Source organism: Carcharodon carcharias, chromosome 2 (genome assembly GCF_017639515.1).
Source record: "Carcharodon carcharias isolate sCarCar2 chromosome 2, sCarCar2.pri, whole genome shotgun sequence".
NCBI classification, from domain to species: domain Eukaryota; kingdom Metazoa; phylum Chordata; class Chondrichthyes; order Lamniformes; family Lamnidae; genus Carcharodon; species Carcharodon carcharias.
In genome coordinates, this window is record NC_054468.1 from 194,442,415 (window position 1) to 194,468,074 (window position 25,660).

Here is a 25,660-nt window from a genome sequence, read left to right on the forward strand (position 1 = left end):
AGGGTTTCTATTACTGGATTACTGCTGCATCACTGATTTTACAACCATCTTTTATCACAAAGGGCAGAATCTACAGCTCGACGAGCGGGAGCGGGGCCCACTCGCCAAGGCATAAAATGATGCACGGTGATGTGGGGCGTGCGTCAATGTCACCATGCGTCATTCAGATTTTCAGTTCGACAGGCGTGCACCCGAGTCGGCTGCGTGCCCGCCGAACTGTCAAAGGTTCATCAAGGCCAGTTAACCATCAATTATATCAATAAACCGAGCTGCCTGTCCAACCTTAATGTTGGCCGGCAGGCGAAGAGCCCAAACGACCTTTGCATTTTTCATGGAACCTCATCCATGGGCGGGATGAAGTTTCATGAAGGTTTTTAAGGTTGAAAAATTTTTAAATAAAATTCATAGGCATGTCCCAGCTCATGTGACAGTTTCACATGAGGGGACATGTCCTAAAAATTTTTTTTTTCCTTTAGTAAAATTTTTAAACTTAAATTAATCTCCCTGAGGCACGGAGCTGCCTCAAGGAGATTTCTGTGCTCTCGCATGCATGCACGAAAGAGCACAGGCCCCACTCAGGCAACATCCCCCCGCCCGCACAGGGAGTGCTCAGCTATGTGCATGCCTGTGCCTGCACAATCCCCCAGATGGGGAGAAAATTCATATCACAGTTTTATTGACAACTATAAGTGATTATAGACTCTCTGATGTGGGACTCTAAACTCCAATGCTTTTTGTCATGAGGGATTGTGCACTTAAATGAAATGTTTGTTGTTAGAAGATTTTATTTAGCGGAAGGAAGGCAAATGTAGTAAATGTTTTTAATGAGATTGTTTTTCAATTGACTGAAGTCTGCAATAGATACTTGGAACTTCAAAACTTTATTTTATCTAATTTTTGCATGTGTTCTGTAGTCTGCCTATGCTGGATACTAGATGAGTCAGCATGGTAGGTGTAAAGGGTGGTGGATGAGGGGAATGGGTTAGCATGAGTTGGCACTAAGTTGCCATAGAGGACATAAAGGGCCATGGGGGTGGGTAAAGGGGCAAAGACTGGCATGGAGGGTTTGAGAGGCCATGGGGAGTGGTTACAGGGGCATAGGGGCTACAAAGGTCCACGGGGGTGGGCATAAGGCATGAGGTGGCACGCATTGGCATGAGTGGCATAGGGAGTGTGTGGGGGAATTGAGCAGGTATAAGGGGTTAAGTCTGGAGGGATGTTTTATGTTTTAATCTTTTTATTATTTTTGGACACAGTGCCGGAGCCCCAAAGCAGGTCTTCTGCCCAGTATGCCTCCACCCTTGGCAGCCTCCTCACTTCTTCCAGGGTCACCTGCCCCACCTCCTATTCTAGCCCACCCCACCCCCATTCCCCCTTCAACCAAAATCCAATGTCTGGGCAGCCATTTTTAAAGGTCGGGTGTGCAGAACTGGGAATTTTCCTGACTCTGTGCACCTGACCTGGGAGCAAAAATCTGGGCCTTAATGTTTCTTTTGTCTTGTTTTCACTTGGCATCTCTATATATTTTGGAAGTTTACTAAAATTTCTTCTCATTTATTTCTCTTCTTTCTTATATTCCTTTGTTTATTTCCTTCTCTATTTTTCAGAATTTCATTTCCTCAGGTATCTATATTTAAGTTTCTCTTGTTGCTTTCATTACGAAGAATATATTACATTGCTAGACAAGCTCATCCAGTACTTTCGCCTTACCTAGAGTCTAATTCCTGTTTTGGGATATTCAGCTTTTCATCCTATTGCCATGTCTTTATTAGCTTTCAGTTTCTCCAAATTGCTTTTCTTTTTCTAAATGTTTCCTTCACTTCTTATTTTTTATTTATCCCCATCTCATCTTTCTGCTTCTATTGTTTCCTAATTTTTTTTTCCTTCTTTCTTTTCTTAGCATTTATAATGATAACTTCCAGGGAATTCTGTACACAGTCAACCTGGCCATTTTAAAAATTCATATCCATGAGGCTCAAAAATCATTTATTATGTATTAACATAACATTACTAAGATATCTGCAGTAGCGTTAGTACCATAAAGTTAACATATATATTTATGGATTTGTAATTATATGTAGAAATAATTATTAAATCATTTTCTCTTTTCATCCACATTTTCTGTTCTCTCTTCCACATTCTCATTTCTGTCAACAGCAAATTATTCCCCTGTAGCATCTTTGACTTAATATCACACACTGCTTCAATGGTAAAAGGCCAAAAAGGAATTGGAAGAGTTCCAATGAAGTAACCAAAGAAGTGATTAAATATACAGGTTTTAAAGGTGGACAGAGATGTTCAAGGAGATTTAAGGAAGGAATTCCAGAATGCAGTTCTGTGCTGAGTAAAGGCAGCAGGATGAATTTCCTATGCAGTAAATGTTTGAGTACAAAGGTTTCAGTGAGAATATTGTCTGTTCTCAGCTGGCATAAGTACTGCTGAGGCCTGAGGGTCCTGCCCATGAACATAACGGGTATAATTCCCAAGGAAACTGATATCTCTTCCAGCCACTCTCCCTTGAGTGATGATGGAGCCTGGCCAGTCGCCCATGGATTCCCTCCCCACCTAGAGTTCCTAACCATCACATTTTCGATGGGAGTCTACCAGAATGGGTGAAAGAGACAGAGAGAGAATACAAACTGGGGATGTGAATTAATTTGAACCTATGATGTGCGTTGTTGTATAATATGTTTTATTACAGGTGTCAGGCAGTTCTGGTGCTTCTTTCTGAGGACTGAGCCTCACCTCCCTGAAGCTACAATTCAGAGGTAGGATGTGGGAGTCAACAAAATGTATGCAAATTGAATTAGGTTAGGTCTATTATTTTTATAACTTGTTGTGCGTTGTGGGAAAATATCAGGTGTTTAAATGTCATGTGATTAAGTTTTCCTGAGTGGTGTCACATGATTCACTGACATTTGTCAAATGTCACTTGATCAAATCTGCAGGGATATATTAAACCTACTTGGCAGCCCTCATCTCCACTCAAAGTTAAATAAGCAGTGCAAGAGAGGTAGAATCTCGACAGAAGAAACATGTTGGATGGAATTTATTCCAGGTCACTGAGGTCTTGCCCACCGGCTGAAGAAGAGCTGGTGAGAACCCCCCATTACATCCTTTAGGGAAGGCCCACCATATTAAGAGCCAGTTAGGCACCTAAATGTGTAGGCTGTCCTTGGGATTGGAAATCTCACCACATGACAACTGCTGGCCAATGAGGGGCCATCAGTGCCAACAGGACAGCTGGGTTGCTGCCGGCAATACACTCTCTGGCTAGGCCCAGGATTAGTGAGGGACCCAGGCCACAGGTGAGGGAGGGTAGAATGGAGGTGGTGGGGAGGGGATTGCAGGCTGTGGGCAGAAAGGGGGTCAGGTGAAAGGGCAGGGGGTGGTTCTCAATGAGCCTCTTTCCGATGCTGAGTCCATAGCTTAGCCACTGCGTGCCTGACGAGGGACACCGCACACACCTCCTCACCTCCCAGGAGTCCAAAAGCAAACACAATAGGGTTTGCTTTTTGAGCTCTCCGTATAATGGCTGCCCCATCTGCTGCTGGTTGAACACCAGTGGAGACGGGATGAGGCCTTTAAGTGGGCATTCATTGGAATTTATCAGGGCTGGGGTGGGAAGGGGGTGGGGTGCCTACTCAGGACCCTCCTACCCAATTAAATGTCTCCCCACCTCCAAACGTGTCTTTGGGGAGGGTATTAAATTCTGCCATCAATGTTTCTAAACTGAAAAACCTGACAGTACTTGAGTGCACTTCTTATTTCCTGCCCTCTCTAGCCCCAGGCATTTCAAGGTCTATATGTTCTCTCACACTGAATCTGTTGTTTCTGCGTATGGAATGTGCAGAGAGCAAGATCATTTACCAGCAGACTCCCTATAATGAATTATCTTATTGGAAGGAGGGGCAGGATAATTGCTACTCTTTCTGTAGTTTTAATTCCTTACATCTATATTATGGGTTATTTAATTTCTTTCATCTGTGTATTTCTTTCTATAGCTTCTGCCATTATCTTCTTTTTCTTTGTTTCTCTAATCCTCTGTACTTATTTATCTTACATTCCTGCTTTACCCTTGTCCATTTCTTCATTTATTTAAACTTTTTTCTGTAATAACCTTTTTTGATTTGCATGTTCTTTTTCTTCTGTTCCATTTATTTTTCTTATTTTTGACTTTCTATTGGAATCTTTCATAATTTCTTTCCACTGATTTGCATTTCTTCTAAGCCATTTTATTTTCAACCTTAGTAACCTCCCTCAGCAATTTCCTAACACTGTGATTAATTATTGTCCCTGAAGTTAGGTCTTAGGCTGCTACCTGACAGTCTTTTTAACCCTTGGTCCGCTGGTTTCTAGAAAGAAAACATTATTCTCTTATGCTATTTGAATGGTGATACTGGCGTCATTCTTGTCATTTTATCAATGTCTTCAAGATAAACAGTCAGCCTAGTTTCTTCCTTGAGTGCTTACTTAACATGCTGACAGTGTTCTCTTTCCTCTTCCCCATACACATACCACCATGTTCACTGTACTACAGCACAGACAGGTTTATCACAGTACTTTGTGAATCGATTAGCCCTGTACTGTAAATAGAGGGGAAATGTTGGAAACTGCAGCCTGGCACTGCCAGAAACTCCAAAGATTGGGGCTATTGCTGAAAAGAAAGCAATTTCCAGAAGAGGGCACTTAGGTAATAAGAGCAGAGGTTCAGGCTCTTTCTGGTATTGTCATTGCGACCTGCCTGAAAACCAGTGTGTAGACTATTGGCGGGATTTTTCAGCTTGAGGCTGTTAACTTCAGCTTGACAACATTGCAACACATTTTTCTTAACTTTATTTAAATTACATTCTAAACAGGTGTCACATTAGAACCTTTAGACATCCTTTTAATGTGTAGTTTACTGACCTATAATACACTCTATGACATTACAAATTGACAATAATTAACTTTAAACTGAGTAATAGAAGACTTAACAATGTGAACATGGTCATCATACAACTTTTCGTGCGTTAAATTTTATTTCTTTGCCCTAAGGTCCCCCAATTTGTGTACTATTAGCTGCTTGAGAGAACAGTCAAAATTGCTCGCTTTTCTCCGTACATGGAGCTCTGTGAGCATTCATGCAGCTACAAGGAGATGTGGATTGGCATCAGTCATCTATCATTACCCCTTCTTGTTCATGAGCATCTGGCTACTAGTTGAGTCGCACTAGGATATAATTCAGCAGAAATTATGGGCTAGATTTTCATGGGCCAGGATATTGAGGTCGGTGATTGGGGGTCGGGGGTGGAACTCCCGACGTCACCTCACGTCATTTCAATTTTTGGGTCAGCGGGGGCGCAGCCAAATCAACTGTGCACCCGCTGACCTGTCAACGGCCTATTGAGGCCATTTAAAAACTAATTCAAGTAATTAATAGACCTGCCCATCCAACCTTAAGGTTGGCGGGCAGGCTGAGAGCCCTGGTGGGCTTCAGAAAAAGCATGAGACCTCATCCACGGGCGGGATGAGGTTTCATGAAGGTTTTTAAAAATTTAATAAAAGTTTGATTAAAAGTGATGGACAGTGTCACATGAGGGGACATCAGGGAAATTTTATTTTTGTGCATTGACCATTTTTAAATTTGGCACTGATCTCCCTGAGGCAGCACTTAGCCTCAGGGAGATGAGTGCGCTCTTTCGCATGCATGCGCGAAAGAGCGCACTCTCGGCTGAGGGAATCCCCCCCACCCGCCCGCACAGGAAGTGCATAGCGCTTCCCGATGGACGTCACACTGGGTGGGCCTTAATTGGCCCACCCATGTAAATTGGCGCCAATCGAAGGCGCGCATGCACGTGCCCACTCCTGCATTCCCTCCCCCCCGCCGATGGGGGCAAAATTCTTCCCATGAAGTTAGAGGACTCCATGGAGGTGTGAAAATGTGGCCGGGACCCGATTCCGGGATTCCCGACCCCATTCCTGGGGTTTCTGATTTTCAGAAGAGCCTTTTAAGGGTGTGGGTTGGATCAGTTGCATGCCTGCATCCAGCACTCCCGACCTGGCTGGCTCCATTGTATGGATAGGCATGTCCTAGTCTTCCACAACTTTCATGGGCCAGAATTTTACCTTCGGCATGCAAGCGTGCGCCCGACACATCAGAATGCAAAATGACATGCGATCACCGTCGTGTTATTTTGTTCGGCGGGCGCGCACCAGAGTCAGTTGCACACCCACCAATAATTAAAAGACCTATTAAGGCCATAACAAGGTAATTAAGTTGAAGTTTACACTGCTTGTCCAACCTAACAGTTGGTAGGCAGGTGAAAAGGCCAAGCGGCCTTCACATTTTTAGGAAACCTCATCCATGAGTGGGATATAGAAACTTTCTTTTTGAAATTAAAAACATATCCCATCTCATATGACAGTCACATGAGGGGACATGTTTCACTGAATTTTTATTATATTTATTAAATTTTTCAAAAAGCGCTTCAATCTCCGTCAGGCAGTTCCGTGCCTCAGGGAGATTGAAGTGCTCTTTAACGCGCATACGCAGACTGCATACCAGGCTCGCTGTCCTTCCTCCCTCTGCCTACACAGGAAGCGCATGTGCTACCACTCACGATCCATGCAGGGCGGGCCTTAATTGGCCTGCCCACGTGAGATCACGGAGCGGATATGATCACAGGCAGCAGTCAGCTTCCCAACCGCCCCTGCCCGCTCCCACCGAGCTCGCCCAACGTGTGAAAAAATCAGGCCATGGAGTCAGGCCATCCTTTCAAAGAGTCGTACTTCACGACAAAGAATGCATAATGAGACTTGGCTGAAAGCCCAGAAATTCATTAGGCTGTTGAAACAGCTGAGCCACAGGGAAAACATTGCTTGATTGACAGCTCTGGCTCTTTGTGCAATTGACAGACGAGATCAATGTTTATTTACACAACTTAAAGAGGTTTCAAGTGCTTGCAGTTTCTCCCTTTGATACTTTAAAGGGTCCAGATGATTGACATTTGCATTGGCCTGTAGTAGTGGAAGTTTTTTAAAGAAAGTGGAAAGCTATCAATGAATGACTTTTTAAAAGTGTTTTTTTATACATCCTATTGTCACTGTAGGGTTCATTGGTTCTATACAGTGTATAATGGGTGAATGCACATGGAAGTGCCTAAGCCTGGCATGGGAGGCATGAGGGGTCATGCATAGAGGGTGGGTGGGGACATACCTTGGCATGGGGGCATGAGGGGCCATGGGTGGGGCATGGGGAGTGTGTACGGAGTTTGAGGGGACCTTACCTTTTTCATTACAACCACAGAACCAAGGCAGACACTTTAACAGCTCAACTCAGCACCCGGCAGCCCCTGTAGCTGCCTCCGAAGTTTTTCCCAGGTTGGCTGGCCCAGATGCAGCCCGCATCTGCGCAACCCCCCACCCCCCCACCGCCCCCACTCCACCCACCCGCCATGATGAAAATCCTGTCTTTCCTGTCACTTTCTCCCAAGCTGGGTGGGCTGAGGCAGGAATTTTCCTGACTCCCACTACCTGCCTTGAGGATGAAAATTCTGTCCTATATCACACATAACTAACTGGGTATATGAGATGCCAACAAAAAAAATTATGCAATTTGGTAGAAGTTCAGCGGTAGTGACCAGTTACAGAGATTAACATGCATTTGATAAAAATGGCAAACGAGGTGGAATTATGTAGATTTTATTATTTCACCCATCCTTACCCACATAAATCTAAATTGTTTGGCCAACAGTCTGAAAGTGCCTGGATTTTCTTCCAAATAAAATGATCAAGTCAAACAGTTAAAACATTTCTGTTTTTTTTTTAATGCTGGAGCAAAAAACTGAGAAGCTTACACATGGTATGGATAATTAGTACCTAAGTATAAAGTCCAAAATGTCAAGGTGAAATTCTGGCTTCCAGAATTATTAAAGTACTCAGTAAACCCACAATGCAAATAATTTCTAACATGGTCTGACAATGTAATTTTGTAGTTATTCCTATACTAGAAAGGATTAATACAAATTGGGCATATTTTTCTCAGATAATTTGCATGTACCTAGCAGCTACTTTCCCAGTGTTGCTGCCAATAAAAACCAATAATTGGCCAGATAACTAAAAGTGATTGCTGATATACTATTTCTCTGTTTTTTTGGCGCAGTTTACTAAAAAAATCGCATTTACTCAGATCTTAAGCAGTTGCTTTGTTGCTCCAGCCAATGTGCTTTAAAAGAGTGGCTGCCAGATAGCAACTGCTTATCATATCAAAGTATGAAATAATGAAGTTTGTTATGATATTTGATATTTATATTAACCCTGTATAAAAAATCTGAGTCACCTTTCAATGCAGCTTAATAGAGGATAAATTCAACAGTGCTGAGTAAAACTGATCTTATTTGATGTTCCTATAGTGTTTGAACACACTATTTGTATTTTTTATAAATGGTATCCCATTGACAATTTCTTTGAAAGATATGAACTAAATCTGATTTTATCCCCCCCCCCTAAAATTATGTACATTGAAATATGGTGTTATGAACTTGCTTTGTGCTCATAGAATTAACAATGCTGGTGATGGGAAAATTAATTTCCTCCAATGTCATATTATGGCAGTCTATGCTACATCTAGGTCATGTACAGAATGATGTGGGTGTAGGTCAGTTCTCAGTAGACATTGTGGAAAAGCTGGCATTGGTAAGTACATATATATCATAAAGAGGCTGAATATCATTTGTGCAGCAAATGCACACTGTTTATGCAACTGCTATATCTATCAGAGATACTGGATAAATGAATACTAGTGCTCCCCCATCAGCAATGTACCATGTCCTGCTCTCAAATAGAAGTTTCTTTGCTTTGGTGACTAAATATAATGCCATTTACAGCATCCATGTACAGGATGGTACATGGTCAAGACATCAGCCATAGGGCACAGCTACAAAGAAATTTTCAGCTTTTAATCCAGTGAGTACTAAAGGCACCTTCACATACCATATAACTAATTATTCTGGTGAGTGGTTATTTTTCATTGTTTAAATGAATCAATTAAATTACCGAGAAATTTAATTTTAGCATAATTAATAATTATTTTAAATTAATAATTGTGGCCAATTAGTTTCTAATACATTGACCATTCAGTAGTATTACTGTGCTTGCGTTCTGTGGTACTGGCCTTTGGCGCCCTGTCACAAAGTTTGCAATGGGCAGCTACAGGAAATCAAGAGGAACTCACTTCAACAAATATAAACAGATTGCAACATTGGTGGCTGGACATAAAAAATGTTAAGAGCTGAATTTCTTATTTTTGAAATCACTAAAAGATGATATATTAATATACTAATGATATACTGTCACATCCATTTGATAGTAAAATCGCTAAATTTATACCTCACCAAAATAATTTGCTATATGGTAGTTTCATTTATTATGTAGCCTACATTCCAACATCACAGAAACATCTTGTGTCTTAAGTTATGACCACTATCTTACTGCACATCCTCAACTAATGGTTTGAATGCTATAGACCATGTTATTTGGGCTTTTCAAAAAGTATATTCTTTCTCTAATTCTCTAAAAACGTTTGTGCCTCATCCTATATGTTGCACTGATAGTAAATGATACACATTATACAGGAAATTGTGTTCCCTCACATTTTCCTTAAAGTCATTTCCAGCATTATCATGAACTGAACCAATAATGAGGCAATTGTAGTGTTTTGCAACCGTTAGTTTGGTTAAGAAAGAGTCTGAAAGATTTGTTTTGAACCCCTGAGCCAAAGCCCACTGCAGTCCACAGCATATTCATTAGGATTCCAATAATGAATGCCACCGACAAACTTGCTGTCCCTTTGATTCCTTCATTTCAGTCCAATGGTTCAGCTCTTCCTCACCTGAGCTGTTGAGGCCTAGTGAAATCCAGCCAATCATTTCTTTGCGTTTCATGCTCCGTTTGTTATACACAGATAGTATGAGTGTCACATCAGAAAGCTGAAACAGTGCTACCTGGAAAATGAATGTTTCTTTGTACACAGGATTTGGTTGGCCTCGACGGATGGACGTCTTACATTTGGACATCTCCTGACCCATAGAATTCAGCAATGTTAACTTCACATATGTGTCTGGAAAAGCAATTCGGTTTAACAGAGGCATCAGAGGCAAGAAAATACTCTTCTTATAATCACTATACTGTTACCAATATCAAACACTTAGCAAGCTTCCACTAGCCACAACACTTTGTAAGCATACTAGTCAGTCTCCATTGCGGAGTATACAGTACGTAGAAGAAATGAAAAGGTATGCCTAAAAGACAGCAGAGGTGATGAAAATGAATCAGGAACAAGGGGCAACAGGGAGCACAAAGAATGCCATCAAAACAATTTGGCGTGGGATGGACATTAAGTATAGCAACAGCTGGAATAACAATCTCTCCATTTTGTTTTGTTTAAATTCTGAACTAGCTAGCAACATATATGAGAACATAAATTTGTTATGTGAAAACAACTGAACCTGTTTGAGAAACATCATCAACTTGAATCTCGGTGAATCTGAATGTCAGGCATAACCTTTTTTCTTGCAGTAATTTGTTTACCTTTTTTTCCCAAGCTTGTACTGACCAGGGTGAGGGTTGACAGTGTTCAAAATTGTTAAAATATTCTCTTTGTTGAAAGTGATATATCATAAGGCATTCACAGGCTATAGTCTAGGCTTCATTCAGTATACAACTCCTTTCCTGGCTCAACAATATATGTCAATCCCAACTTCAGATGAACACGGCAAAATTTTCATTTATGATGAGCTTGCTGACTAAGATTACCTGTATAGCGCCAATCACTCCTGATTTTCAGGTAGAATTTTTGCTGTGGTCTCTTATCTATGCTATATTGAAACTACTAAGTTGACTTCGTGTAGAACCGATAATAGCAATCAGTCTATTCTGGATTTAAAAACAGATCAAAGAATTAAAAAGATGGTATACTAACATAACATGCCCAGTAGAGCTATCTTTATTTAAAAAAGGAAGAAAATCTATTTTGTCTTTAATGCTCCTCAAGCATAGTATTACGTTGAAATTACTAAGCAGAAACATCATTCAGTCCAACCAGTCTGTGTTGATGGGCAGAATTTTCTGCCTGCCGGGTGTACCGGCCCGACCCAAACTCCAGTGGGCGGGGAGCTGATCCCCACTGGAGAAGAGGGCCCCGCTGCCATTTTACGTGGGCGAGCCAACTAAGGCCTGCCCAGCGTGACATCCGGCAGGAAGCACTATGCACTTCCTGTGTGGGCGGTGGGCGGGCGGGGGGGGGGGGGGGGGGGGGATTCCCCACAATTCACGCATGCGCACGAAAGAGCGCACATCTCCCTGAGGCAAAGTGCAGCCTCAGGGAGATCAATGACACTTTTAAAAAGATTAAAAATTGAACAAAAAAATTCCTTAACATGCTCCCCTCATGTGACAATGTCACATAAGATGGGGCATGTTCATAATTTACATAATAAGTTTATTAAACTGTTTTAAACCCTACATGAACCTCATCTCACCGCTGGATGAGGTTTTATGTTTTTTAAGGTTGCATGGGCAGGTCCTTCAAATGTATAATTGATCTGTCAATGGCCTCAATTGGCCATTGACAGGTCAGCGGGCCAGCAACTGATTTTGCTGCTGATTCACCTTCCTGAAAATTTAAATGGGCTGGGATGACGTTGGGGGTTCCACCCGACATCATCCCGCGTCATTTTATGCATTGGTGAGTGGGCCCTGCCCCTGCTCGCCGATGGCAAAATTCTGCCCGATGTGTATCTCCACATTAGAGCACACTGTAGTTCAAGTCCCTTGAGCCTCTTTCATCCTCTTTCAAAATCACCACTTTAGCCTTAAGTATTAACTTTGTCACCTAATGGTCAACTAGAAGAGCAAAGTCTGTGGGCACCTTGGACAACCATTTGCATGCATGATTCAATTTTCAACAGGTCTTTAATGGGCGTGCAGCACTCCCATCCCATTCAATTGTTGGGACTCTGTTTAAATATGCAAATTAAAGTTTAAGGTAAGGGGAAGGAGGTTTAGTGGGGATGTGAGGAAGAATTTTTTCACCGAGAGGGTGGTGGGAATCTGGCTGAAAGGGTGGTAGAGGCAGGAACCCTCATAATATTTAAGAAGTATTTGGATGTGCACTTGTGATGCCATGGCATACAAGGCTATGGGCCTAGTGCTGGAAAATTGGATTAGAATAGTTAGGTACTTGTTTGACTGGCGCAGACTCGATGGGCCGAAGGGCCTTTTTTTGATGCTGTAGACCTCCATGATTCTATGACTATGACTAAATAGGTATCCAGTTATACAAGGCACGAAGGTGTCTTACCAATGATTCTTAAAGGAACTGCTAAAGACCACTCAGGATATTTTTTTAGAAAGATATTTGTGCAACAAGGAGCCATGTTCCATTCACTGCAGGCCCACTGTCATTATTCCTCCTGGATCCACAGCCCCAAAATAGGCCCTACTTTCTGGCTGGCTAATTTTCTGTCACCCAAAACTGCTGAACTGCAGTGTGTATGTTTGGTGATTCTAGCTCATCAGTAATATTCAAATAAAGCCGAACCCAAAAATAGTTTGAGCCTCTTGACCATGACCTTGAGTGAGTGCCGCAGGTGCACTTATTTTTGCCAAAACTGAAAATCTGTTCTCATCACTAATTTTGATACTGCATTCCATAGCCTTATGACCATCTGTGTAAAAAGAATTCCCCTGATTTTTATCCTTAATTCCTTATGTTTCAACTTTTATCTATGTCCTCTCATTATAGATCTTTCAGTTACTTGAAACAGTTTGCTTCTATTTACATTGATCTATTCCTTCATAATTTTAAATAGCGCTTCATCTGTACTGTTTAGATAATAATTGAACTAAGTAATAGTTTGCCATTGTCAAAACATAAATATTACTGTGATATTTTTATTGAAAATCAGGAGAGTTAGAGCAATAATATCGATAGAAAAAGCTTTTCTGTTTGCCTGATTTGCTGGAGTTCAATTATCTACTTGAATTGGTTTTCAGAATGTGAGCAGAGTTAATTTAGTATAGCCACAGTTTAGTGGCAAATTGTCACTTCCTCTACTTGGATCTAGTGTGATGTGATTAACATGGTTTTCTCAGTTTTACTTGCAATTTCTTAATTTTGATACCATTTCCCACAATATGTCACAGAGTTAATTATAAGGTGAATTTGGATTTCATTTCTGCTGCTTTCAGTGTTATGTCAGTACAATTCTGAATGTTGAGGGGCAATTTTAACTGAACTCTGTCGTCAGGAAGTCAATGGAAAGTAATAATAGGTTGGGGGCAGGAAGGGGGTGATAAAAATGAAACTCCATCGATCCTGTAGATTTCCCACCTGGCAAATTAGGTTAAAATTATCCCTTGGGGTCAATTTTCTGGATGACTGATTCATCCAGATTATCTGGTAATTTTGTTTAGAGTTCCAAATGTTATATTTTGCAATCTTTCACTATTAAAAGTAAATTATCATTCATATTTATCATGCATGATTCAAGGCATAAAACTCCAATAAACCAGATCACATTATTTATATGAAATCTTGATCTAGGCCCGGATTTTGTGGTCAATGGTGAAGTGATGCCACTCGCTACTGATCTGGAAGAAAGCTACCCACCAAGGTCTAGCAATCTCTGTAGCGTGAATTTCCCCTTGGCTGACATTAGTGGTGCCAATTCAAGGGGATCTCCAGGCATCCAGCAACAGTGATGTCTTCAAGCAGGGTAAGCAGCGAATCACATCGAAGTATTCTCACAGACAGCAAATCAGGAAATAAAATGTATTGATTATCCTTCACTTTTAATGAAATTTTATAGAGCATTAAATAAATGATCGAAACATATACATGGGATTAAGGTAATAGCTGAAGTATCTTAAAAACTTCTTTAAAATATATTTTAAAAATATATCGAACTTTTTTTTTATCATAATGGTGAAATTTGACATTCCACAAGGGTAAAATGAGATTTCAGGGCCAGAGAAGTTTTCAGCAGTGATTATGAACATAGTACACTATTAAAAAATAGTTAAACCTCATTCCACAGGATTTACAGCCAAACTAATAGCATAAAAGGGCAACTTCTCCGCAGTTCAGCGATTTCTAATTGATTGCAGTCTGGGGGACTTCAAAAGTGCACCCTATGGAAAAGCATAGAATCATTGACAGCAAATTCTGGATTTCTGTGTTTAACTGTACATGTGCAGATTCCAGAAGCTGCTGTCAGTTTCAGAGGAAAAATGACGGTGAACACTGACAGTTTTGCCATCATTATGACCTCAAAATCCGGGCCTGTACTTAAGTGGAAGGTCTGGATCTAAGCATGAGTCATTGCCAGTTCTTAATTTTCAAAATATTAATTAGGAGCTAACAACTGTCAAGCATCACCCACCGTGAGCAGTACGTTTTACAATTAGTATTAAATATATACACAATGGCATTAACTGTTTCACTTTTACTTTGGCAACTATTAAAGAGTTAAATAAATGATTTGTTGACTAATAATTAGGTAATAAAAGATAAAAATCCAGATCAAAGCATTCAATCTTTTGGCAAAGCAAATATGTGTATTTATCAGGGTTCAACAGCACCCTTCACTTCTCATATCCTCATACTACACACAGCAACGATGGATAGAATATTATACCTTGTCTGAATGACCTTTCCCACAGCTTTTTTCCTTAAGGAGAGATGGTTAGTTCCAGCAGTATAGATTATCCTGATCACAGGAAATAACATTAGTTAAAAGTCTCTTAATAAGCCAGCACGAATGGTGGACAGCTTCACTGCTGGCAGGTTTCTTTCACATGAAAGAGACAAGAGCCACTAAGAGCGTTCCTGTACTGCAACTCACCTCGGATTATATAAACCTGCCCACCTATCAAGTGTTTTAGACAACAGAACAGTCCATCTGACAACAGGGGGTGGAAAGCAGTAAAAGAAATAATGGCCAGATGTCAATAGTTGGGTGAGAAAGGGTCATAGGTCAAAAGTTAAAACGAGGAACACTGTTTACTACAGTGTTAAAAGTACAAGAGATTTAACAGTATAATAACAAGAGAGGGTTCAACAGAGAGGATTATTAGTTTTCTGATGTTATAACTCAATTTTTCATTATCATGCTACAAAAGTGTACACTTACAATTTTTTTAGAAATCTAATTACTTTGCAATATCAGTATATTACTATCCCTTCCCTCTTCATAAACGAGAAAGTCAAAGGCCCTTGTTTTCCTTGTACTGCATAGTGACATTGCATTGCCCATTTTATTGACCATTATGTCTGGAATTGATTTGCTTTGTCATTCAGCTAAGTTTGTGAATTGCAAGACAACAATTATCAAATGAAAACATTAATTTATCTGTGAATATGTAGGATGGGCCTTCAAATATCACTTGAAGTAGGTTAACAATTCCTTTTGAGATAAATACATTTTCAGAATTAGCTTCTTGTCAAGTGCAGTTTGTCAGTTTGTTTTCACACAAAGTCATTGTCCAACAATTACAAACCTTAATGGTACAAGCAGTGGGAAAATATTGTTAACTTTTTTTTAAACCTCTGGTCATGTAGTATATACTGTTATACTGCAACCAAACCAACAAAATAGGTTTCAAAAAATGTTATTTCAGATACATGACTGAAAAAAATGTTGCAGGAATAAATTATGATGATCAATTTTAAGTCATATATGCAGTTGTAGACAAAAGTGGTGTTTTTAGTAAGAACATTGTTACACTTGCACTGCTTTTAACATAGTAATTATGTTTATATAATAAAATGGTACAACATTATTACCTACAGTCCAATGCATACAACTTTTGTTTTATGAACTTCCTGCGGTTTTACCTCTGAGTGCCAATATAACATGTGAAATCAATGTTTTTTGTGAAAGGCAAACATTTTCAAAATTTCTGCTGATTTACCAAAGCTCTTTTTTCAAAAATTTGCCTGAGAAGTTATTTCCAAAATTATTGCAGAAAAATTTAATTATATGCAAAAATTGGCAATTTTGTAGATTTGAAAACCATTTTTTCAGAATCAGAGCCAAAGCTAATAAAAGTCAATGGATTTAATGATACAGCTCAAATGCTATGCCAGCAACAATGGTCCTGCTCAGGCACATTATGTGGTCGATGCTTCATTTATATGGAGCTTTGGTGGCTTAATGAACCTAGCATAAAATTGTGAGCAGAGTTATGAATTGTTTTTGTTTAATGTGAAGTTACTGAATAATAAAAAAATGATTGTGTTTGGAGGTTATTATTTTATAATATATTTTACAAGTCGTCAGCAAATGCCAGCAAGAATATCTTTTGAATACATTTTTTTAGAAGTCGCTTTTTTAAAATGTGGGATTTCAAAGCATATGAAGGACCCAAAAATGTTTACAAGTTAGTCCTAAAATCAATTATTGCTCGAGGGCTTATGCAATTAAGTAATATCACGTAAACTTAGTTTAGTTTTGGTCATTCTGCAACAGAATGTGACTTGAAAGGAAAATATTAAATTAATATATACAGAACTTTTACTGTTATTTTTCTGGATCTATTTAATAACGTGGGCCAGGAAATAGCTCAAACAACACAAGTTTTAGGCAAAATATTTTTCACCCATGAGCAATTGTACTAACTGTAGAAAAGTATGCAATATTAAAATAGTAAAAGTTCTAAATTGGGGGAAGACAAATTTTACAAAGCTGAGAGGTGAACTGGCAAAAGTGGACTGGATACAGCTACTAGGAGGGAAAACAGTGTCAAATCAATGGGAGGTATTCAAAAGCGGGATTCTATTGGCACTTTGTAGACATATCCCCACAAAGAAAAAGGGTGGTATTGTCAAATCTAGGACCCCCTGGATATCCAGACGCATACAGAGTAAGATAAAGCAGAAAAAGAAAGCTTATCACAGTTACAAAAAGCTTAATACTGTAGAAAAACTAGAGGAGTATAGAAAGTACAGGGGTGAAGTAAAAAAGGAAATTGGGAAAAAATATTGGCAGGTAAAGTCAAAGAAAACCCAAAGATGCTTTACTAGTACATCAAGAGCAAGAGGATATCTAAGGAAAGGGTTGGGCCTATCAGAGATGTACATGGTAACTGTGTGTTGATGCTGAAGGTGTGGGCAGGGTTTTCAATGAGTACTTTGTCTCTTTCTTCACTAAGGAGAGGAATGATGCAGACATTCTAGTTAAAGAAAAAGAGTGCAAAATATTAGATACAATAAGCATAATGAGAGAGAAAGTATTGGAGGGACTGGCATCCTTGAAGGTGGATAAATCACCATGGCCGGATGGATTATATTCCAGGTTGTTAAAGGAAGGCAGGGAGGAAATAGCGGATGCTCCGAGGATCATTTTCCAATCTTCACTAGATACAGGCGAGATACCAGAGGATTGGAGGTCTGTGTACATTGTATCAATATTTAAAAAGTGCAAGAGATAGGCCAGAAGAAAAGAGGCCAGTCAGCCTGACTTCGGTGGTGGGCAAATTATTGGAATCAATTCTGAGAGACTAGGTAAATTGTCACTTAGAAAGGCACAGATAAATCAGGGATAGACAGCAAGGGAAAGATAGTGTCTTACTAATTTAACCGAAATCTTTGAGGAAGTAACAAGGAGGATTGAAGAGGGTAGTGCAGTGGATGTTGTCTATATGGATTTTAGTAAGGCATTTCACAAGGTCCCACACAGCAGACTGGTCAGAAAAGTGAGTTCCTATGGGATATAGGGGAAGGTGGTGAGTTTGATCCAAAATTACACCACTCTCTGATGTCCTTTAGGGAACTAAATCTGTCATCCTTACTGATCTGGCCTACATGTGACTCCAGACCCACAGCTGCTGTGGTTGATTCTTAAATGCCCTCTGAAATGGCCTAGAATGCCACACAGTTGTAACAAACTGCTACAAAGACACAAAAAAGGAATGAAACTGGACAGACCACCCGGCACGACCTAGGCACTGGAGACGACAACGGCAATCACAACCCTGTCGACCCTACAAAGTCCTCCTTACTAACGTCTGGGGGCTAGTGCCAAAATTGGGATAGCTGTCTCACAGACTAGTCAAGCAACAGCCTGACATAGTCATCCTCACAGAATCATACTTTACAGATAATGTCCCAGACTCCATCATCACCATCCCTGGGTATGTCCTGTCCCATCAGCAGGACAGACCCACCAGAGGTGGTGGCACAGTGGTATACAGTTGGGAGGAAGTTGCGCTGGGAGTCCTTAAAGTCGACTCCAGATCCCATGAAGTCTCATGGCATCAAGGCAAATATGAGCAAGGAGACATTCTGCTGATTACCACGTACCGCCCTCCCTCAGCTGATGAATCAGTGTTCCTCCATGCTGAACATCACTTGGAGGAAGCACTGAGGGTGGCAAGGGTGCAGAATGTTCTCTGGGTGGGGGACTTCAATGTCCTTCACCCAAGAGTGGCTCGGTAGCACCACTACTGACCGAGCTGGCTGAGTCCTAAAGAACATAGTTGCTGGACTGGGTCTGCGGCAGGTGGTGAGGGAACTAACAAGAAGGAAAAACATACTTGACCTCATCCTCACCAAGCTGCCTGCCGCACATGCCTCTGTCCACTACAGTATCGGTAGGAGTGACCACCACAGTCACTGTGGAGACAAAGTCCCGTCTTCACATTGAGGATACTCTCCATCGTGTTGTGTGGCACTACCACCATGCTAATTGGGATAGATTTTGAACAGATCTAGAAACTCAAGACTGGGCATCCATGAGGCGCTGTGAGCCATCAGCAGCAGCAGAAATGAACTCGAACATAACCTGTAACCTCATGGCCCGGCATATCCCCCACTCTACCAATACCATCAAGCCAGGGGATCAACCTTGGTTCAATGAAGAGTGTAGGAGGGCATGCCAGGAGCAGCACCAGGCATACCTAAAAATAAGGTGTCAGCCTGGTGACGCTATAAAAAAAACAGGACCACTAGCATAAGCAGCAAGTGATAGGCAGAGCTAAGCGATATCAGATCCAAGCTCTGCAGTCCTGCCACATCCAGCCATGAATAGCGGTGGACAATTAAACAACTCACTGGAGGAGATGGCTTCACAAATATCCCCATCCTCAATGATGGGGGAGCACAGCACAGCAGTGCAAAAGATAAGGCTGAAGCATTCACAACAATCTTCAGCCAGAAGTACCGATCCATCTCGGCCTCCTCCGGAGGTCCCCAGCATCACAGATGCCAATCTTCAGCAAATTCGATTCACTCCACATAATATCAAGAAATGGCTGAAGGCACTGGATACTGCAAAGGCTATGGGCCCTGACAACATTCTGGCAATAGTACTGAAGACTTGTGCTCCAGAACTTGCTGTTCCCCTAGCCAAGTTGTTCCGGTGCAGCTACAACACTGGCATCTGCCCGGCTATGTGGAAAATTGTCCAGGTATGTCCTGTACATAAAAAGCAGGACAAATCCAGTCCGGCCAATTACCGCCCCATCAGTCTACTCTCCATCATTAATAAAGTAATGGAAGGGGTAATCAACAGTGCTATCAAACAGCACTTGCTTAGCAATAACCTGCTCACTGATGCCTCATTTGGGTTCTGCCAGGGCCACTCAGCTCCTGACTTGGTTACAGCCTTGGTTCAAACATGGACAAAAGAGCAGAACTCCCAAGGTGAGGTGAGAGTGACTGCCCTTGACATCAAGGCAACATTTGACTGAGTGTGGCATCAAGGAGCTCTAGCAAAACAGGAGTCAATGGGAATCAGGGGGAAAACTCTCTGCTGGTTGGAGTCATACCTAGCACAAAGGAAGATGGTTGTGGTTGTTGGAGGTCAGTCATCTCAGCTCCAGGACATCACTGCAGGAGTTCCTCAGGGTAGTGTCCTAGGCCCAGCCATCTTCAGCTGCTTCATCAATGACCTTCCTTCCATCATAAGGTCAGAAGTGGGGATGTTCACTGATGATTGCACAATGTTCAGCACCATTTGCGACTCCTCAGATACTGAAGCAGTCCATGTCCAAATGCAGCAAGACCTGGACAATATCCAGGCTTGGGATGACAAGTGGCAAGTAACATTTGCACCACATAAGTGTTAGGCAATGACCATCTCCAACAAGAGAGAATCCAACCATCGCCCTTTGATGTTCAATTACGTTACCATCATTGAATCCCCCACTATCAACATCCTGGGGGTTATCATTGACCAGAAATTGAACTGGACAAGCCATATAAATACCGTGGCTACAAGAGCAGGTCAGAGGCTAGGAAAAGTGTGACGAGTAACTCACCTCCTGACTCCCCAAAGCCTATCCACCATCTCCAAAGCACAAGTCAGGAGTGTGATGGAATACTCCCACTTGCCTAGACGAATGCAGCTCCTACAACAATGAAGAAGCTGGACACCGTCCAGAACAAAGCAGCCCACTTGATTGGCACCACATCCACAAACATTCACTGCCTCCACCAATGACGCACAGTAGCAGCAGTGTGTACCATCTACAAGATGCACTGCAGGAATTCACCAAGGCTCCTTAGACAACGCCTTCCAAACCCATGACCACTACCACCTAGAAGGACAAGGGCAGCAGATAGATGGAAACACCACCACCTGGAAGCTCCCCTCCAAGCCACTCACCATCCTGACTTGGAAGTATATTGCCGTTCCTTCACTGTCGCCGGGTCAAAATCCTGGAACTCCCTTCCTAACAGCACTGTGGGTGTACCTACACCACATGGACTCTAACAGTTCAAGAAAGCAGCTCACTACCATCATCTCATGGTCAACTAGGGATAGGCAATAAATGCTGGCCCAGCCAGCGAAGTCCACATCCTGCGAATGAATACAAAAAAAAATTGGCTCAGTGACAGGAAACAAAGGGTAATTGTCGATGGATGTTTTTGCGAGTGGTAAGTGGTTTCTAGTGGCATTTCACAAGGCACAGTGTTGGGGCCTTTGCTGTTTGTCATATATATTAATGATTTGGACTTAAGTATGGGAGGCATGATTAGGAAATTTGCAGATGACACTAAAGTTGGCTGCGTACTTGATGGTGAAGAGGGTAGCTGTTGTTTCCAAATGATATCAATGGTTTGGTTGAGTTGGCGGAAAAGTGACAAATGGAATTCAATCCAGAGAAGTGTGAGGCATTTGGGGAGGGCAAACAAAGCAAGGGAATACTCCATAAATGGGAGGGTATTGAGAGGGGTCAAGGAAGTGAGAGACCTTGAAGTGCATGTTCACAGGTCCCTGAAAGTGGCAGGACAGGTGGATAAGGTTGTAAGGAAAGCATATGGAATGATTTCCTTTATTGAATGAGGTATTGAATACAAAAGCAAGGATGTAATGCTGGAACTGTATAAAATGCTGGTTAGGCCATAGCTGGAATTTTGTGTACAGTTCTGGTCACCACATCACAGGAAGGATATAATTGTTCTGATGAGAGTACAGAGGAGATTTACAAGAATGTTGCCAGGGCTTGAAAATTGCACCTATGAGGAAAGATTAGATAGGCTAGGGTTGTTTTCCTTTGAACAAAGGAGGCTGAGGGGTGACCTAATTGAGGCGTACAAAGTTATGAGGGGCCTAGATAGGGTAGACAGGAAAGACTTGTTTCTCCTAGCTGAGGGGTCAATTACTGGTGGCATAGATTTAAGGTGATTAGCAGAAGGATTAGAGGGGACATAAGGAAAAACGTTTTTCACCCAGAGGGTGGTGGGCTTCTGGAACTCACTGTCTAAGTTGCTGGGTGAAGCTGAAATGCTCAACTCATTTAAAAGGTACCTGGATACACCACCTGAAGTGCCGAAACCTGCGAGGTTATGGACCAAATGCTGGAAAGTGGGATTAAAACTGAGTGGCTAGCTTTTCATTCTCTTTTTGTGGCTGGCACAGACATGATAGGCTGAGTGGCCTCTTGCTATGCCGTAACTTTTCTATGGTTCTATTACCCTGTAAAACGATGGGTATGCAATGGGAAGAAGTGTAAGTTGGGCCATAAATTACATTTTTCCCACATTTGCCTTTAATTTTAGTTTATGTAATTTGCTCATATAAAGTTCTACTTTATTGTAAGTGTAATTACAGATAATGACACTAGCATGAATAAGGATTCATATCTGGCTGACAAAAGGCTAGAAATTACTGTAGGCATCAGTAGATGAACTATTGTATTTGTGTGACATTATAATGTTCACTGTTTTAATGGAGCTATTACCCAGTTACAATAAATATCATCAGTAGTGATTTCTAGCCTGTAAAGAAATTATTGGGCAGACTTGAATATTATTGGCTGGAGTTTCATCCTTGAGATGGGGAATGGGAGTTGGAAAAACTCCCAACTTGGCCTTCCTGCCTTGGGAGGATAGGATTTTCATTCGGGTGGTGGGTGCAGGCTGCAGTCGAGCTAGCTGACCCAGGAAAAAGTTCAGAGGCAGCCACAGGGGTTTCTGAGTGCAGAGGTGGGCTGTTTAAAAGGCCTGCCTTGGTGAAGTGGGACTTTGTCCCAGTTACAATAAAAACAAAGTCTCTCCAGCCCTCACGCCTCACACTCCCAATGCCTCATCTATGTCACCATATGCCTTCCACCCACTCCCTATGGTCTCCCATGCCCAGCTATGCTCACCAACCAACTGCAATGGCTTTTCATGTTCCCCATGGTCCATGTAAAGCAATGTTTTCCCTGGGGGCTCAGGTGTTTCAACAGTCTAATGAATGTCTGGACTCTCAGCCAAGAATGAATAATGAGGGAAAACATTGCCTTATTGACAGTGCTGGTTTTCTGATCTATGCTGTCAATTGCATAATGTTTATTTACATAACATAAAGAGGTTTCAGGTGCTTGCAGTTTCTGCTAATTATACTTTAAAGGATCTGATTATTAACACTTTCATTGCGCTGGAGTAAAATGGAGTCTTTTTTATGAAAGTAGAAAGCTTTTAATGAATGACTTTTTTAAGCTTTTTTACGTGTCCTATCTTCATGAATTGGTTCTATACAGTGTATGGTGGGAATGAGCATGGAAGTACCATAATTTGGCATGGGGGGCATCAGGGTACACTGATGGCCCACACCCTTAAAAAGCCCCGGTGAAAATCAGAAACCCCGGGAATGGGGTCGGGAATCCCGGAGTCGGGTCCCGGCCGCCATCTTTAAAGGTCCATAGAGTCTTGCCAACTCCTTGAAAATCTAGTCTTATGCTTTTTCTTGGTTAGTCAAAAAATGAATATTGCAGTAAGGCCTTCATGGGCATAAAGTGTAATTTAAATTGCAAATTAGGCAGCAACCTAAAGAAGATGTGCATGTATGTACAAATGTAACAGTTAATATTTAGCTTTCTACTTTATTCAGTAAGGGAATATATCATTACTGTGGAATGAAACACTTACTGCTTTGGGCATCCAATGTTACAGCAAGTAGGTCAGGTACAGGACAATCAGCTACAGATTAAAGTTCTTTCTACACTTCCCCAATACTATATCTTCATCCCAATTTCATAGGATCATCCATTACTGCACTAATCTAAGTTTTTCCACTTCTCACACCAGTCATCTCCTAGGGACTGAGAATACCCAGTTAGTGACAAATCATTGACAGTGTTGTGTCAGTGATTATCATTACTTGTAACTGATACTGAGAAAACCGTTTATTTTAAGATTATTAACAGGCTCCATAGAGCAGGGACTTTCATCCCATCAATCTAAACTGTAAACTTGAGCCTTAGAAGCAAAAGAGAACAGTTTTAAATCAAAGCAATTAATGAATCCATTCTATGCCAGACACTTCTATATGGATCAAATGTAATTCAATAAGTAGTCTGAAATCTATTTTTGTGTTTTTATGGATCTGGCTATTGAGAAGCAAAAAGAAGTCAACTACTCATTAGTTATAATCTAGTACATAATATTATACTGTAATATGAAATTTTCAATAAGTGATGAAGTGGTTACTCTCTCGGTAAAATGTGGAAGTAATAACAATTTAACACATATAATTAAAAGCAATCATGAGGAGAATGCTGATTAATATTTCATCAGTGTATAGACCCAAATAGCTTTTAAGCACTAATGACAGTCTTCCTATTGAAATAAGAGTTGGGACTTTATTCCTGACCATGTGTTATTCAATACATATACTTTACTAAATCGGCATTACTAAAGATGAAAAAGTCAGGATTTCTCTACTGCTATTCCCAATTTCTAATGAACATTATATATTTTTTTTAATTAATAACAGAGGAAAATATATCTTCATTTGGTGACCAACTGAGTGCCTGCACCATTTCAATGAGTTTTTTTTAAATTAAATGTTTTATATATTTTCAGTCTACACAAGAGTCATTCATCATTTTTGGATTCTAGACAAGCCTTGTACTCACTAGGTGGTCTGTTCACTGCCAAGTTTTTGAAGTGGCTTCCTTTTATGACTTCAACTGACAGTCTGCCAGTGGTGGCATTATACAGCAGACCAACTAGGATTTCTGGTGTTGAGCCATGTGCCAGAGACTGGCAGGAAGAAGTGCTTTCACTGCAGGACATCTCAGACATGCTCATCTGGGAGTCACAGCCCTAGGAGCAAAATATGAAAATATTACTATTTAAGGTATATGCACAAAACAAATGCATTGAAACATTGTCTTCACCTTACAACTAATTAATCAGAATTCCATTTTCCATAGTTTTTTTTAAGCATGTTTTTACAAGACCTCAGCATATCTTTCTCATTAGCTGCTGACTGAAATTAGTATGTTTGCACCATTTTCTGTTTTTCTTTTAGATTTTTAGTAATTATATGTTTTTATACTTCTTTCATAGGCCATCAATTCATTAAAAAGTTACACACTGAAGCAAGAGGAATTTTGGCAAAAAGACTCTTGAAAACCCGTATGCCTGCTTTTCTCTGATCATTGTTAATTACTATTTTCCTTCAAAATAGGAATACAAGATTCACCAGGTTTTATCAACGCAATGAAAGTGGCATTAAAGAGCAATCACATAACATGTATATTTTTCAGGACAACTCATACAGATGCATTGTAATTCTGTTACTTGGTTCAGGAAACATGCTATAGTTATTAAAGGCAAAGTTAACTCTTCTTTTTGTGTTGAAATGGATATTGTAACAACACATTGACTACACTGATGGAATTTCGATTGTTAATCTCCAGCTATAAGTAATTTGTCTTGTACTGTAATAGAACCTTTGACTGTTGCCATGGTACATCCCTATTCCCTAATAATGGAGCTAAAAACAATTCATAGTGATGTGAATGTAGCACAAGTAAACAGGCAGCTTTATAGATATTAATTGGCATGAGCTGATCAAACAGCATTTGTCATCCAGTAAGAAGAGGTGCTTAGCCTAATGACTTCTGACACTGTGGTCACCAAAATGCACTCTCAGACATTCCAGGAGCCTTGGATATAATAATCTTGCTTTGTATCATTAAATATTGTTCACTAGTAAATTAACTCACATCAAACTTAAAAGTGATCTGTATCTCCTCACAGATTCTGCAGCTTTTAGAAGTATCTTAATTATCATGTAATTTAAAACAGAACATGAAAAAAGTACTTTTATATTACAGTATTCAAAAGTACATATTGTATTTGTTATCCTCTCTTACTTTAGGCCTTCCCACAGTTTGAAAC

The 25,660-nt window shown here is 40.7% G+C and overlaps 1 protein-coding gene and 1 long non-coding RNA gene across 3 annotated transcripts in view; one reads left to right on the forward strand and one right to left on the reverse strand.

Moving 5' to 3' along the window:
* LOC121274033 overlaps nt 1-10,137 on the forward strand; it is a 95,141-nt gene extending 85,004 nt beyond the window's left edge. For both annotated transcript variants that reach the window (XR_005942153.1, XR_005942154.1), the window contains exon 3: nt 10,013-10,137. This is a non-coding gene — a long non-coding RNA (uncharacterized LOC121274033). The remainder of the gene's footprint in view (nt 1-10,012) is intronic.
* LOC121274022 (synaptotagmin-14-like) overlaps nt 9,771-25,660 on the reverse strand; it is a 256,789-nt gene continuing 240,899 nt past the window's right edge. Inside the window, exons 7-8 of the mRNA XM_041181156.1 lie at nt 24,388-24,577; nt 9,771-10,099 (exon numbers count right to left, since the gene is read on the reverse strand). Coding sequence (XP_041037090.1) covers nt 9,786-10,099; nt 24,388-24,577 — 504 coding nt within the window. The 3' untranslated portion in view covers nt 9,771-9,785. The remainder of the gene's footprint in view (nt 10,100-24,387; nt 24,578-25,660) is intronic.